The 14,523-nt window shown below is 35.8% G+C and overlaps 2 protein-coding genes across 4 annotated transcripts in view; one reads left to right on the forward strand and one right to left on the reverse strand.

The window, feature by feature from the left end:
• LOC21387346 (histone-lysine N-methyltransferase ASHH2) overlaps positions 1–9,299 on the forward strand; it is a 14,185-nt gene extending 4,886 nt beyond the window's left edge. Inside the window, exons 4-19 of the mRNA XM_024163384.1 lie at positions 1–43; positions 164–330; positions 425–507; positions 1,703–1,834; positions 1,913–2,029; positions 2,826–2,918; positions 3,149–3,226; positions 3,987–4,043; positions 4,445–5,255; positions 5,337–5,392; positions 5,634–5,713; positions 6,080–6,162; positions 6,282–6,361; positions 6,729–6,808; positions 7,607–7,652; positions 7,817–9,299. Coding sequence (XP_024019152.1) covers positions 1–43; positions 164–330; positions 425–507; positions 1,703–1,834; positions 1,913–2,029; positions 2,826–2,918; positions 3,149–3,226; positions 3,987–4,043; positions 4,445–5,255; positions 5,337–5,392; positions 5,634–5,713; positions 6,080–6,162; positions 6,282–6,361; positions 6,729–6,808; positions 7,607–7,652; positions 7,817–9,034 — 3,224 coding nt within the window. The 3' untranslated portion in view covers positions 9,035–9,299. The remainder of the gene's footprint in view (positions 44–163; positions 331–424; positions 508–1,702; positions 1,835–1,912; positions 2,030–2,825; positions 2,919–3,148; positions 3,227–3,986; positions 4,044–4,444; positions 5,256–5,336; positions 5,393–5,633; positions 5,714–6,079; positions 6,163–6,281; positions 6,362–6,728; positions 6,809–7,606; positions 7,653–7,816) is intronic.
• A 550-nt stretch (positions 9,300–9,849) lies between these two features.
• On the reverse strand, positions 9,850–12,085 carry LOC21387347 (glutathione S-transferase TCHQD). 3 transcript variants are annotated; one of them, XM_024163371.1, is made up of 3 exons: positions 11,948–12,085; positions 10,980–11,255; positions 9,850–10,584 (listed from the first exon to the last, which is right to left on the reverse strand). In XM_024163371.1, exons 2-3 carry the CDS (start codon positions 11,186–11,188, stop codon positions 9,990–9,992), a joined length of 804 nt encoding a protein of 267 aa, XP_024019139.1. In that variant the 5' UTR covers positions 11,189–11,255; positions 11,948–12,085; the 3' UTR covers positions 9,850–9,989. The 3 variants fall into 3 exon arrangements, with proteins under 3 accessions (XP_024019139.1, XP_010087184.1, XP_024019135.1); XM_010088882.2 differs by having other exon boundaries at positions 11,932–12,085; XM_024163367.1 differs by lacking the exon at positions 11,948–12,085 and adding an exon at positions 11,464–11,481.
• Between the last annotated feature and the right edge of the window lie 2,438 nt (positions 12,086–14,523).

Here is a 14,523-nt window from a genome sequence, read left to right on the forward strand (position 1 = left end):
CTGCTGAACTTGCGGATCGTATTGAAGAAACTCAATGCACATGGTAATATTATTTATTTGTTTTTTATTTGCTTTGACTTAAATTGGTTACTTGAGAAGGACTCTTTAGAACTTACCATCCTGATTCCTCTGGATTTTTTACACTTCAATTCATGGTATAAAGGTCTTGCAAGGACAACATGGATAAAGCATTTTCTGACTGCTCAACCCCTCAAGAGAAGTCAAATGCAGAAATTAATGCAGAATTGGAGATATCGGATGCCTCAGGTGAAGAAGATGCTTCTAGAAGCCGCTTAAACTATAAGGGGTTGGAATGCAGGCGTCTAAGAGGTATAGTTTGTCTATGTTTACCAGAGATAGAGGCCTCGCATGCAAATACATGCACATCTTAAATCTGACTCTTTTCATCTGAATGCATTCATAGATCAGCGAGAGACTCCTACATGTATCAGTATCAGAACTAACCAGTTTCTTCACCGTAGCCGGAAAACACAGACTATAGATGAGGTTTATCCTTTTTTTTTTTTAAAGTAAAATATGTATACTTTTCTATGTTTAGCTGCTCTCTGTATCCTTTGGAATAACTCAACTGCTAATTTTTGTTAGTATGAGATGGCTGCGTGCTTTTTTTCATTGTGATATATAGACCTAGATACCAAGTAACACAACATTGACATAAATGTGTCTGGCGCATGTGCATTGACTCCAAAGATCTAGACACCTCGATATGTGATTTCAACTTTTAAGTTTGATATATCTTAAATCTCGCATTTCTATGTAGTTGAATGCGTGCTTGCATGGAAAACAGTCACAGATATAAAAAAGACCAAATAAAGTAATATTGTTGCTCTGTGATGCATATGTTTCTTGAATGAATAGACTGCATTGTACGCCAATATGAGTGTCAAGCATAGAAGTAAACGAGGATCCCTGATGTCTGACATGGCTGGCCTGATGTAAATATGCAGTGTTGTGGATATTTGCAGAATGTTGTTGTCGTGTTTTTATTTTTATTTCTTTTTTCTCTTCAGAAAATGGTAAATACTTAGCAAAAGTGGTAATGGTGTAACTTTTTTTTTTTTTTTCTTCCAACTGTTGTTCCAATCTGAATGTAGGTGATTGTGCGAGGGAATCACTATCATTCCAGTGTAAAATATGAATGTTTGTCATTAAATGTTTATATTGGGCGCATATATGGATTTATGCGCGTGTGTGTGTGTGTTCTAGTAGATTTTTTATTTTTTTTTAAGTGAATGAGGACACACACACACACACACACATATATATAATTTTGCACATTACAAATTTCTTAGTGATTGGAGGTAGACCTATAATTTTACAAAAATTTTTGTTATGCATTATAGTTTAGTCTGCGGTGGGAACTAATTCAGAAATATCTACATGACTTACGTATGTGTATTTAGAGTTATGTCTTGATGTGGATAAGTATATGGTCCAGGTTAGTGGTGGAACCATGTTGTCTAGGTGGCATTTTGCATCCTTAAATTTTTAAATCTGTCCCGAGTACCTTAAGTGTTGGTGTCTTATCTGATTTGTCATGTTTAGGATAAACATAAATGTGAAGTTTACTTGTCATAACATTTCTTCTTTCAGTTATGTTCGCTTGTTCTTGGGATTTTTATTGGCACGATCTAATTCTTCCATTTTTTTACATTTCTAACGTATTAGTAAATTTAATCAGATAATGGTTTGCCATTGCAAACGACCTTCAGATGGCCAGTTGGGTTGTGGAGATAATTGCCTGAATCGAATGCTTAACATTGAATGTGTTCAAAGTGCCTGTCCATGTGGAGATCTCTGTTCCAATCAACAGGTATTTTGTCAATTTCTAGTGGAGAATGCCATTTTCCTGCTTAAAGTTCTTTTCCTCAATCCACCTGTCTCTTTCCAGTTCCAGAAACGCAAGTATGCCAAACTGGGAAAGTTTCAATGTGGGAAGAAAGGTTATGGGCTCAAGCTGCTTGAGGATACACCACAAGGAATATTTCTTATTGAATATGTTGGCGAGGTAGCTTTTGAATGCTTTTACGCTTTGATATGTACGTGAATTCAGTGTTAATGAATCTATAGTTTTGTTAATTTGGCTAGTTACTAGAATGATTGGCCAGTGTTTCCGCTACATGAGAATTTTTAATTTCTAATTGGGGTCGGCTATATAGATTTCTCGTTTTCAGTCTGTTCTATTAAACATAAAATTTATGATGCATGCTTCAGGCTCGGGCGAAGTTTTCTATCTGTTTCTATATTCTTCTTTACAAGTGGAAGGATATGTTGGCAGGGAATCCACTATTTACTGACTAATTGATTTTGGGAAAAGGATACTAGGCAGATAGATATTTTGAATTCCCTAGATTAATAACTGAATAGTCAATAAAAGCTTGTTAAATCTGGAATTATATTTAGTTGATTGGGGCCTTGCAAAAATCGTGTGAAATGGTTATGCTTAATGGTGTTGCAAAGTCGCTTGAACTTCTGCTTCAGTTGTTGGAACTAATGTTCTTTGGCAAGTTTCAGTTAGTCACCTGCGGTTTATAAGAATATAATTCAGTTAATTCACCTGCGGTTTATAAGAATATTACTGTCCAAATAAGATTTTATCTTTGAGTGGATTGTATGCTGAAATATGGTTATGGTAGATGGATTTAAGTTTAAAGTTGAAAGAATGAACTTCTGCTCCAATTTTTTGGTTTCAGTATTTCGGGGGGCTTATGTTTAATATGCACATATGCACAGGCACACACTCTCAAGAGTTGTGATTTTTATCATTTATTTTCTGCCAAGATAATTACTGTACGTCCAACCAGGTGCTTGACATGCAAGCTTACGAGGCACGACAGAAAGAGTACGCTCTGAAGGGTCATAAACATTTCTACTTCATGACACTGAATGGCAGTGAGGTTAGTAGTATATTTCTATGGACACTTCGTGGTGCACACAAAAATGATACCCCTTTTCATTATATTTAGTCAGTAAATCCATGAGTAGTCCATGCATTTTCTAATTGTTGCTTTTTCTTCATCGAATAAATAGATTTAGAAAGAGTTTCCTTGTTTTTGAAAAAAATAAAATAAAATCTGAATCGCTCCTAAATTGTGTACTTATGGTCTCACTTCTCCTTTTGTTTCAGGTAATAGATGCATGTATAAAAGGAAATAAGGGACGTTTCATTAATCATAGCTGTGATCCCAATTGTCGGACAGAAAAGGTGAATCGAATGGCCTGGTTTTCATTTATTGAAGATAAAGTTTCTGAATTATACAGTCTTAGTGTGCCTCATAATTTTCCTTTTGAATTTAAGCAGAGGTGGTAGGGGTGGGGACTTTGGATGTATCTATTTGGATCTGAATATAGTTGTAGAGAGCCTCATATTTTTTAAGTTTATATTTATTGTGTGAAGGAAGGGGTGGGGAGTATGTTCATTTGGATGTGACTCTAGCATTATGGAGAAGTACCATTCAGTAGAACATTATTGAGGATTCGTTAGATTGCTTTCTCCTATTATAATTGCTTTCTAATCTCATTTCTTTCTGCGGCCATCCCTTCTCTTTTTCTCAGATTACTTCTTTGTGGACCATATTTAAAAGAATTGATCGGATAATATAATGTGAAAACTCTAACGACATTTTTTATCTATTTGATTGTCAATGGGATGTATTTCCAAGTTAATGTACCGAGGTTTGGAGATGCATATGCCATTTATAGGGCTTGACTTGCCAAGTTAGGCTGCATAGGTTGTGTGTACAAGTACTTTCAATACCCTAAACTTAAGAGGCTAACCTGAATATTGTTCATGAAACGGTTTAGAAAATTGCAAAGTGGTTTCGAAAAGTAGATTACCTTATTCCAAGAGTTATCTGTGAAGCAAGGATCTGTTGAAAGCCTGCTTTTACTTTACCATTCGTACCATTTTTTTTTCCTGCTCTTAACTTCTTCTTCTTTATTTATTTATTTATTTTTTTTTATAGTGGATGGTGAATGGAGAAATTTGTATTGGCCTGTTTGCGCTGAGAGATATTAAGAAGGTAATGCTTGACCCCTGCATTATCATTACTTCCATGCTTAGATCTTTTGTTGGCATCCTGAAGCCATTTTTTCCTTTGGATGAGAAACTAGATAAATTTATTGATCTGTAAAGGATAAAGAATATACCGAAAGCAAGCAATCCTTGCTCAGTAACCTAACTATCACCTTACGGTTGTATATTTAACTTTCTCTGTTTGTCTGATTCCACGAGTTGGATGCATGATATTTGTTGTAAAAGAGAGATGGTGGACCATGGTTCCGGAACTTCAAAGTTACCATCGGCTTGTTGCACGCATTTGCCCCTGGAGCCACCGTCTGTGGCTACCCTTCATTTTCTTTTCTTTTGCTTTGTGCATACGTGATAATGACTCCGAGATCTTTTGTTGGGTGCTTCTATCAGGGTGAAGAAGTGACATTTGACTACAACTATGTGAGGGTATTTGGAGCTGCTGCCAAAAAATGTTATTGTGGTTCATCCCAATGTCGGGGTTATATTGGTGGTGATCCTCTTAATGGTGATGTCATTATTCAAAGTGATTCAGATGAAGACTATCCAGAGCCCATTATGCTTCCTGAGAATGTTTACGCTGAAGAAAGCTTAAACAAGATAGTACGCAAACCTAGTTCCTCCATCATGAAGAAGACTTCTGAGAGTACATCCGACCATATACATGAAAGGGATAAACAAACACCTGCTGTGGTTCAATCAGAGATTTCCACGGGAAAAGAGGACTCCATGAACCATTCTGTGTCTGCTGTTTCCCAAGTACATGATGCATTGGAGTTGGACTCTAATGGAATATTATCATCTTCTGTACAACCTTTAGAAATTTCCCAACAAACTGAAGATGTTACCAGTGAACTCATTTCTACTGTTCGGCTAGAAAGCTCCATGGTAGAGGAGACTATGGAAAAAACTCCCAGCTCTTCTGAAAGATTGGATTTTACACCTCCTGTTAAAGTGCATAGCAAATCTCTATCTGATAGTTTTGAGGGTAAAAGGAAGTCCAAGTCTGACACAGCTGATGATCAGCGGCTTTCTTCTAAAGCTCATCCGAAGGTGAAAACTTCTCGCCCTTCCAGTACTGTTAAGAAGGGTAAAGTTAAGAGTGCTCCTCCAAGTACTAGCAAAGTTCAGTTGGCAGTCAACAAACTTCAGGTCCCACCCAAAAAAGTGATACAAGGTTCTTTTGGGAATAACTTTGAAGCAGGTTAGCTATTAATTTTGATGCTTCTTTCATAGAAAGAATAGTTTATAGGGTGGTTAAACTAATTGATAATGTCCTTTCCAGTGGAGGAGAAGCTTAACGAGTTGCTGGATGCTGATGGGGGAATAAGCAAACGGAAAGTAAGTAGCCATGAAATGGTTTTTTTGGTTTTGTCAGCCTGTAAGGTCAACATGGAGGCAAATATCCTCATGTGGTTCTGCATTTTAATTTTGCTTCATTGTCTTTGCTTCATGAAATAAACTAATTGGGTGTTTTTTCCTCGGCTGGTGATTTCATTTGAGGTTTTCCTCGTGTCTCCCTATGCTATGACATCAAGCTCATATTTGAGTCCGTTTGGAAATTCATGTTGCTTTCTCGCAGGATGCCACTAAAGGCTACTTAAAACTTCTTCTTCTTACTGTGGCATCAGGTGATAGTGCCAACGGTGAAGCAATCCAGAGGTAATTATTCTTACTTTTTCTTTACATAAACTGCCATGTTAAAATCTTGGTCTTGTTAGGGATTGGGGGGTCAATTTTCTCAGAGGAAAACCCTCTCTCTGTTACATTTGTACTTATTCTTTATTTATAATTAAATTTTGTCTTTGTTTCCAAAAAAAAAAAAAAAAAAAAAAAATTGAAAAAAGGCCCCGTTTGGAAAGGTATACTCAAACCATGATTCTTGATTCTGACGTTTGAAATTCAAATTTTTTGTGAGAGGAAAACAGTGTAGTAGAATCAATTATTTGAATTTGAGTATATGAAACAAACGGGCCAATAATCTTGGTCTTGTAGAAGTGCTGTAACTAACTGCATTTCTTTTTGCAGAAATCGAGATCTTTCAATGATCCTTGACGCCCTCTTGAAAACAAAATCACGGGTGGTACTAATTGATATAATCAACAAAAATGGTAATTCTATGCAGTTTCATTCTGTAGCTTGCTGGTTTGTTTCCCTAGTTTATCTGGAATGAATATGTGCATTGTGTTATCTCAGTTTGCTCTAGTGAATTAATATTGCTTTCTGCTAGGTTTGAGAATGCTACACAATATAATGAAGCAGTACAGAAGAGACTTCATAAAGATACCAATTCTTCGAAAGCTTCTCAAGGTAGTTCCATTGAGGCTTCATAGCAATAGGCTTAGATTTTCTTTGACCTTGGTGAATATTGAAAAAAATACCCAGTATTTCAATTAATGAGCCTTTTCTTTTATCTATGAATAACCTCTCCCATCCACCTATGTTTTGTTTAAAATGAATGAAACGGATCATAAATAAGGCATCTTTTGTTTGTGGATTAAAGTACATAAGAAGTACTTGTTTTTTGGATGATGAGTTAAATGTCTTCAAATGCTTCCACTTTTAGTATTTTAAAAACCTATTTATATTAGACTTTGGAAGATGATTTGATAAATCAGAAAACTTCTTAGTTGATATCATAGAGTGCTGGATGCTGCTAACGTGATCATCTCTGCAGGTCTTGGAGTTCTTGGCAGCTAGGGAGATTCTTACTTCAGAACATATCAATGGAGGTCCTCCCTGTCCTGGAATGGAGAGGTTGGGAAATATTAGATAATTCTTCAACGAATTTTCTTATTTAGTTTTTTACCGGGTGTTCTGTTGAAGTATTGGTCCTTCTCTCTTTTTGGTTATCAAGGATGGTTGATCGAGGGTGGTTGTTATTTGGAAATTATATTTTGAAAGGCTTTCTGTTTATTAAGCAAACTAAAAGAAGAATATCTGGGTGACTGGTGAAGTTCTAATCCAAATAAGGCATGACTACTATCAAATGTATTTATTGGCATATATTGTTGTTATACTGACTATAAAGGGCGCTGTATCATTTAGAATTTTGTTAGGAACCTAATATTTAGAAGTCTTTTTCAATAGTCTTAAGGAGAGTATAAATAGGGGGTTTAGTTGCTAGGAGGGGAAAATCAGATTTGTAGAGAGTGTCTAGTGCTGTGCACTATTTTGGAGGTCGGGGGTCGTCGAAACTGCCCATCCATCTTGTAAGTTTCCATTTTTAGTATTGTTAATGAAGCATAGATTTTCGGGATTCTAACAAATTTCCTCCTAATTTGGAGGTTGATTGAAAAGGAAAAAGAAAAAAAAAAAAAAGAGAGAGAGAGAGAGAAAGAATCGTGCGATGGGGGTGTGATTGGGGCTTGTTAGGAATGTATATGGAACAGCTGCTGTTACATCCAATTCATGGATATCTTGGTTTCCACTTTCCAGGGAGCTTCAAACTCTTAATTCTGAAGCTCTTTTGTTTACTATTGAACTAAATATATCGTTTAATGGTGTTATGTTGATTTTCACGAATGTAACCATGAGAACTCTCTCTTTGTGCAGTTTTAAGGCGTCGATTTTATCACTGACTGAACACAACGATAGACAGGTATTTGTGCCTTGTCAAGTGAATTCCCTTTCCTTGTGTTGAAATCCCATCGTATATATAACTTTGTTGATTGGATAAAATTGCTCTCAAGACTTTAATATCCTCTTGCTGATGTGACTGCACTTTTTTGAATGAGTTTTAATCACTTTAATCCGCACATACAGGTCCATCAAATAGCACGAAACTTCCGAGACAGGTGGATTCCAAAAACTCTCAGGAAACTTGGTTTTGTGGATAGAGATGATAACAAGAGAGAGTTTCCTAGAAGTTCAAACTGCAACAGATATTCTGCAAAACAAAACAATCGGTCTGATCATTATGGGAGATTTTCAGAAGCAAGCAATAGTGTCAAGCAATCAACACCTGCAACAACTTTGGTAGATGAAGGTATCCGGGAGGGCTCTTCTGGATCTTGTGCTGGTGTTTCCCCTACCAGTGGGACTAAAACCCGCAAGCGTAAAAGCCGATGGGATCAGCCAGCTGAGACAAATTCAGTTTTGTTCTCTCTTCCACACAAGGAACAGAAGATTGAGTCTAAACAGTTTGAGACCCCTGTGCTCCATCGAGACAAGTTGAACAGAGAGGAAAGTAATTGTCCTGGCTCTGTGAATGATTGTTGTCAGCTTGAGATGGCCAATATAGCACATGAGGCAAAAAAGAACATTCTTGAGGATGTTCCACCGGGTTTCTCATCTCCCCTTAAACCTCCTCTGGGTTCATCAGCTGCTTCATCAACGGCTTTCCATTCTCAGTGTCCTCTTGACACTGTTATTGGGTATCCACAGGAGAAATTCGTTTCTCGTTTACCTGTCTCATATGGAATCCCTCTCTCCATCATGCAGCAATTCGGAACCCCTCATACAGAAACAGCAGGAAGTTGGGTTGTCGCTCCTGGCATGCCTTTCCATCCTTTTCCACCATTACCCTCATATCCTCGTGATAAGAAAGACCCTTCGCCTTCTGCTGAGGTCAACCACTTGTCAGTTAATCAACCTGCAGAAGAAGCGCAACCAGACAGCCGTCTTCCTACCACCAACTCAAATGATTGCACTCCTAGCACAACTGGTGACCAACCAGCTACGGACATTCCATGTACAATTAACCGTTATACATCGAAACGAGGCAGGGAATCATCCCATGATTTGGGAAGAAGGTATTTCAAACAGCAGAAGTGGAATAATACGAAATTAGGGCCCCCGTGGCCTTTGAGAAGAAATGGATGGGGATGCATGGGAAATTCAGGAGACGGGACTAGCAGCGTAAGTATAGGAAACATAACAAACGAGCATATAAGTACATATTGTTCAGAGGATTTAAGTTGTACGATGGAGAAAGCTGGTAGCAATTGTTTTCAGCATCCAGAGCACCACAGTCAACATTGATTTATAGGAAGGACAACTTGTTTTCTTTATACTTGGTTGTATTCTCAATTCTTTTTTGCCCCTTTTAATGGGTTCTTTCTGAATGAATTGCATTCAATATTTGAATTGGAGTTTAATCCTAACACCCACTGAAAAAAGGGTTCTCCCATTTGGTGATGTGCTCTAATTGATATTGGTCCATCTATAATTATTTTGTACCATTCTCACGGGAATTCAAACTAATGAAACATGATGTCAGATCAATGAATAAGAAAATTGGCCAAGTTTTTCACGTCTTGAGTGAATAATTTCCTATTTTCTTTTTCCTTTCACTCGCATTTATTGCTTATGGCTGATATCGAACTTGCAGTTGAATTTTCACGATCTTACATTCTGCTTCTTTTGCGATCTTATATATCCAACCACATACGCAGATTAAGATCTCTTAGAAAAAAAGTCATTTCTATCAGCTTTTTAATTCGTTCTGAAGGTGATGAACAGGATATATTGTTTTCAGTCGCAAGAAAATTGCTGCACGTTTTCATGAAACAAAAAATATTTACTGGTTTGACTATATTCACCTTATACAATTATACTCGCTTTCCATTGAAAAGCATCAGCAAGATCTCAACTTAGAAGCCACAATGGGCGAAAGCCTGACGGAGCAATGCCGCGTGGAGGGTAGAAGGACATTTTATTTGACCTTCAGAATCAATCCAAGCTACAATTCCACTTATTGCATCTCCTCCCAAGTAAAAGTAAGAAGAAAATGCAAAAAAAAAAAAAAAAAAAAAAAAAAAAAAAAAAAAAAAAAAAAAAAAAAATACAGAAAGATATAGAAAAAGAAACCAATGCTTACACTCAAATTCTTTCTTTACCTTTGTTTGTGTTCAACCCCCATATACACCATGCTTACACCTCTTTTTTTTCCCTTATTCAAACTTCAATCAATAAATATCCATACATGAATGCTTTATCAAAATCTTCTCAGCACAGTTCTCACACGAACAAAGCACCAAGTTTTGATCAACGTTTTGTACTTCCTCCATCCATTGAAATGCTTCCCAATAACCTTCTCGTAACTAGGCCTCTGCAGAACCAAAATCCAGTACTCGGAAATATTTGGTCTGGTGCTTATATACTCCTCTTCCAAATTCAAGAGCACCAAGCGGGAAAGCACTGGAATGAGCATCACATCAGCCATGGTGAACTCTTCACCTACTAAATAAGCTGTTTCATTGAGCTGCGTTTCCACCTCATCGAGAAGCCTGGTTAGACGCTCCTTATCCCGCTCCAAAACATCCGGGTTCTTCAACTTCTCTTCTGTCTCATATGCCTCTTTTAGCTTGTTATGGTAAGCAGATGCAAGATCAGGAAACTCAGCCATTCGAGCGATGATTACGCGCCTTATGAACTTGGAAACATAGTCTCGGTACTTGTCTGGAATGTGGGCAAGGGTGAGAAACTTCGGGTTCCATTCTTTTATCTTCTGCATCCATTCAATCACTTCTCTGCTACTACAGGTGATGTTGTCACCACCTGAAGAGACAACCGCAATCCTCTCGACATACCTGAAAAATACATCCATAGAACATTTTAACATCTTCCATTGTTCAACAGAAAAGGCAAATACATGAATTTCCTCTTTGCCTCGACAAAAAAAAAAGTTCTCTCTTTGAAAAATTTCAAATTGGAGTGAATGCCAACTTGGGCCATCTTTATCTTTGGGGATTGATGACTTCTAACAAGCATAGCGTTAAAATGTCATCGGGTTTAAATCCCTCTTAACTGCATTATGATTCATCAAGATCCTTAATTTCCATTCCTGGATTCTCTATGGTGTCTACTAATGCCATCATTACTTAAAAAGTTTAATTTTTAGCATCTTTCAGATGACCCAAAAAAACAAAAACAAAAAAAAACCCATTAAAAAAAAAAAAGGCTCTAGGGTGAGACTAAAACATACTGGATTATCTCAATGGTGTTGAAGATGATGTGACCTCCATTTTGAAAAACAGGGAGTTTGGCACTTGGATTCATCCTGAAAAACGTGGCGTCCATGTTCTTGCCTGTTATGGGATTGACATGGAAAGATGTGTAATCAATTCCTTTCTCTTCCAAAGCAAGCCTCACTCTTTGGCTGTTCAAAGAGTATGGATGATGATAGAGCTGCATAATCTCATTAAAATTGAGATCTTTTCTCTATCAACTTTGGATAAGCACTATATTTCTGGCCTGTGAACTGTAATAGCAACAAAAGCAATAATCAAAGCACTCTTCATAAACATTCATGCAATTATCCATAAAAACACGGGACATAGTGAATGAAGAAACACATGTAATACAAATTCTATTTGAAAAAAGATGCACAAATTCAATTGCAAAAATCAAAATTTTGACAAACTGGGATTGTTACATTAGGATCATGTAAACACAAATTCAGTGCTAACCTTCCAATTGGAAAAGTGTTTTCAAAGTAAAAAAAAAAAAAAAAGATCAAATGAGAAATCCCAATAATAATTCTTGCTTTTTTTTTTTTTTTTAAATGAACCCCACATCAACATGGAGCTTTACAAATAAGATCAAATCAACAGACCACACTTCAACTTAAAGTAAACCTAGTCAAGCAAAACCACAAAACCCGGTTCAACGTCAACTGAAAAGAGCCCAAGTCAACGAACCCAACAGCCAAAAACAAAAAAAAACAAAAAAAAAAAGAACTGACGAAGAAATCTATAGGCAATAAATTGAATATGACATGAAAGACTTGCGCAGAAAACTGGAGACCTTCCTTTCTCAACTTATTATAGTAGAATAGAAACTTGAAAGAGTGCCGAAAATGGAAAAGATAGAAAGACGACCAAATAACACGAGAGAACTTAATTTGGGTAGAGAGTTTTCGAGATTTGTTCGCGCACATAAAGGAAACCTTACGCCACTTTGTCCTCTACGCACGAAAAGCCGAAAAGGGCGTTCGAAGGACTATTAATAATATTATGCCTCCATTTCAACTGCAACCGAATTTTTAAGCCTTTTTTTTTTTCTTTTTGAGGAAACTTTTTAAGAGTTTTGATAATATGTATTTTGCAGATACTACAAATGCTTGCTTTGGTAATTCCGACAGTTATACTCGCTTTATATACTCGACACGTGTCAGATTCTTTCTTAGGCCCTGTTTAGTTCGCTAATTCGAGTTGAGATGTGACTTTATGTGAGAGCTTTTTACTGTAACAAAAAAGTTAGATGTGATTGTTTGTGAGAGCTTTTTACTGTAGAAAAACTCAAATTCTAAACTCGAATAAGCGAAATAAACGGGGCCTTAGTGTGGATTTTTTTTTCATTTTAATTATGCTATAAATATATGTTGTTCTAGATGTAGAGGATATATTTTAAAATAATTTTCCATACCGTTTTACCAATATTAGGCACAAATAAGGAAACTTCGAGCACTGCAAATTGCGTTTTAAAAAAAAATGGTAGGATATATCTACCTGAATGTTAAATTTGATCATTAAAAAAAACGCAAAACTAATAGAATCTAATAGAAATTTAATCAAAACATAACTTTAACTATTGTAATTTTTCACATAAAAATTAGAATTCTCGTTCAAATAACAAAATTGGCAAGTATTTTAACTTTTATGTAAGTTTTCTGAAAAGATATTGTTGACCTGGCAAATTGTTTTAAGAATTTTTGTTTTGTTTTGTGCATTTTTTTTTTTCTTTTTCTTACCAATTGAACGCATTTGGTATAAGAAAGATGAGGTTGTGTTGGAAAATGAGTGATCAGCTGGATATGCAAATGGCCTCAATGCAGCTGAAGGAGTATATGATATGATATGATGTTTAGGAAAAATTTAATTCATGGATTAAAATCATGTGATTAGAATTATTTTTAATCAACGTATATTTTTTATGAGAGAAAATATTGTAACGAATCACGAACCATAATTTAAATTAGAAAACGAATTTAGGTACTAAACATCTCCTTTGTGATTGTGATAATGAATAATGGAATCAAAATTTTCGTCATGGGAATCAAGGAAAAGAACATATATATTCTAATGATGTCCTAGCTGTACTGATTTCGCTTTTCAACCATTAATGAGCATCTTTTAAGTTCATTATTGTTACAAAAACTAATGCCCAACAGCTCAATAGGACTACCCCTAAAAATAAAATACAAAAAATTCAAGAAGAATAATTTTAGTCGCAGCATTAAAAAGAAGGGAGTCTTTGGAATAAACTTGCTCCACTGGGTGATGTAAGTGTTTTTACTGTTAGATTAATTTTTTAACTATTAAATCTGCAACAAAAGTAGTTTTATGTGACGCGGTGTGAATTTTTAATACGGATTTATACATATCTGACCATTAAAAAAATCTAATAATTAAAAATATTTGTTCTAATAATAAACTAAAATAGCTTGTTCCACCGTAAAGATTCTTAAAAAGAGTTTTAGATAAGGTAACAATAATCTCTTAATAGAGATCTCACACAAGACATAATAACTAATATGATTCTTCCTTTCTAACAAACATCAAGTGCGTGGGCTAATGCTAATGAGCAAATTAGAGTTGTTGGTCATCATCGAATGAAAATGGTCCGAATAAAGAAAAAGAAACCAGCTTATCTTTAAGTCCCAGTTTTTCCTCTTTTTTTTTTTTTTTTTTTTGCTGAAAATCCTTAAGTCCCAGTTTAAAAGGTGGTTGGTTGGATAAAGAGTGCGACAGTTGGACTTTTCAGGGCCCAAAAGATAGTTGTGGTTAGGGCGCCAGGCTGCTGCCGGGCCTACCTGGCACATGCGGCAACTTTGGAAAGCTATTTGTTTGGGTTTCAACACTCTGTTTGTACTAATGTTATAAGATACCGACACTAATAGAAAGTGAATCTCTTAATATAAAACCCATAAATAAAATTTACGTTTTATTAGTGATGATGTTTAATACACACCTTGTGCCCCAAGCATTGTTCTAAATATAATGAAATTTCATTACACAAAAAAAGGGCAAAAAAGAAAAGAAAAGAAAAAAAACCCAAACAAACCAAAAAAACTCGCACACACAACTTCATAATGGGCTAGTATGAAAGCCCATGGAGGCCCTTATTAGATAATAGAGTCAATTACTCCTTAAAGTGTATGAGTCAAAATTTTTACTTTTTATTCTTAATTTATAACTTTTTTAATTAAATAATTATATTAAAAAAATATATTTATTAAAAATAAGAAGTAAATGTCTAAATTCATGCATTTTTAAAAGTAAATTCTCCGTTTTTTTAGATGTGGGATAATTCCACATGATTTGTGCAGGTAGGCCCTAATGTTATATGGGCTGGTACCCATAACCCTGCTGGCCCAAATAAAACCCCTTTACCTCAACTTCGTAGCTCGGAAGTCTCAATTTTAGAGCTCCGATCCTTAAAAAAGAAACAAGTCCGAAATCTCGATCTTAGAGAAGAAAGAAATAAAGGAGTAAATGCTAGTACCACCACTCCTGAGTGAGAAAAGG

This window comes from Morus notabilis, unplaced genomic scaffold (assembly GCF_000414095.1).
Source record: "Morus notabilis unplaced genomic scaffold, ASM41409v2 Scaffold553, whole genome shotgun sequence".
Classification (NCBI taxonomy): Eukaryota; Viridiplantae; Streptophyta; class Magnoliopsida; order Rosales; family Moraceae; genus Morus; species Morus notabilis.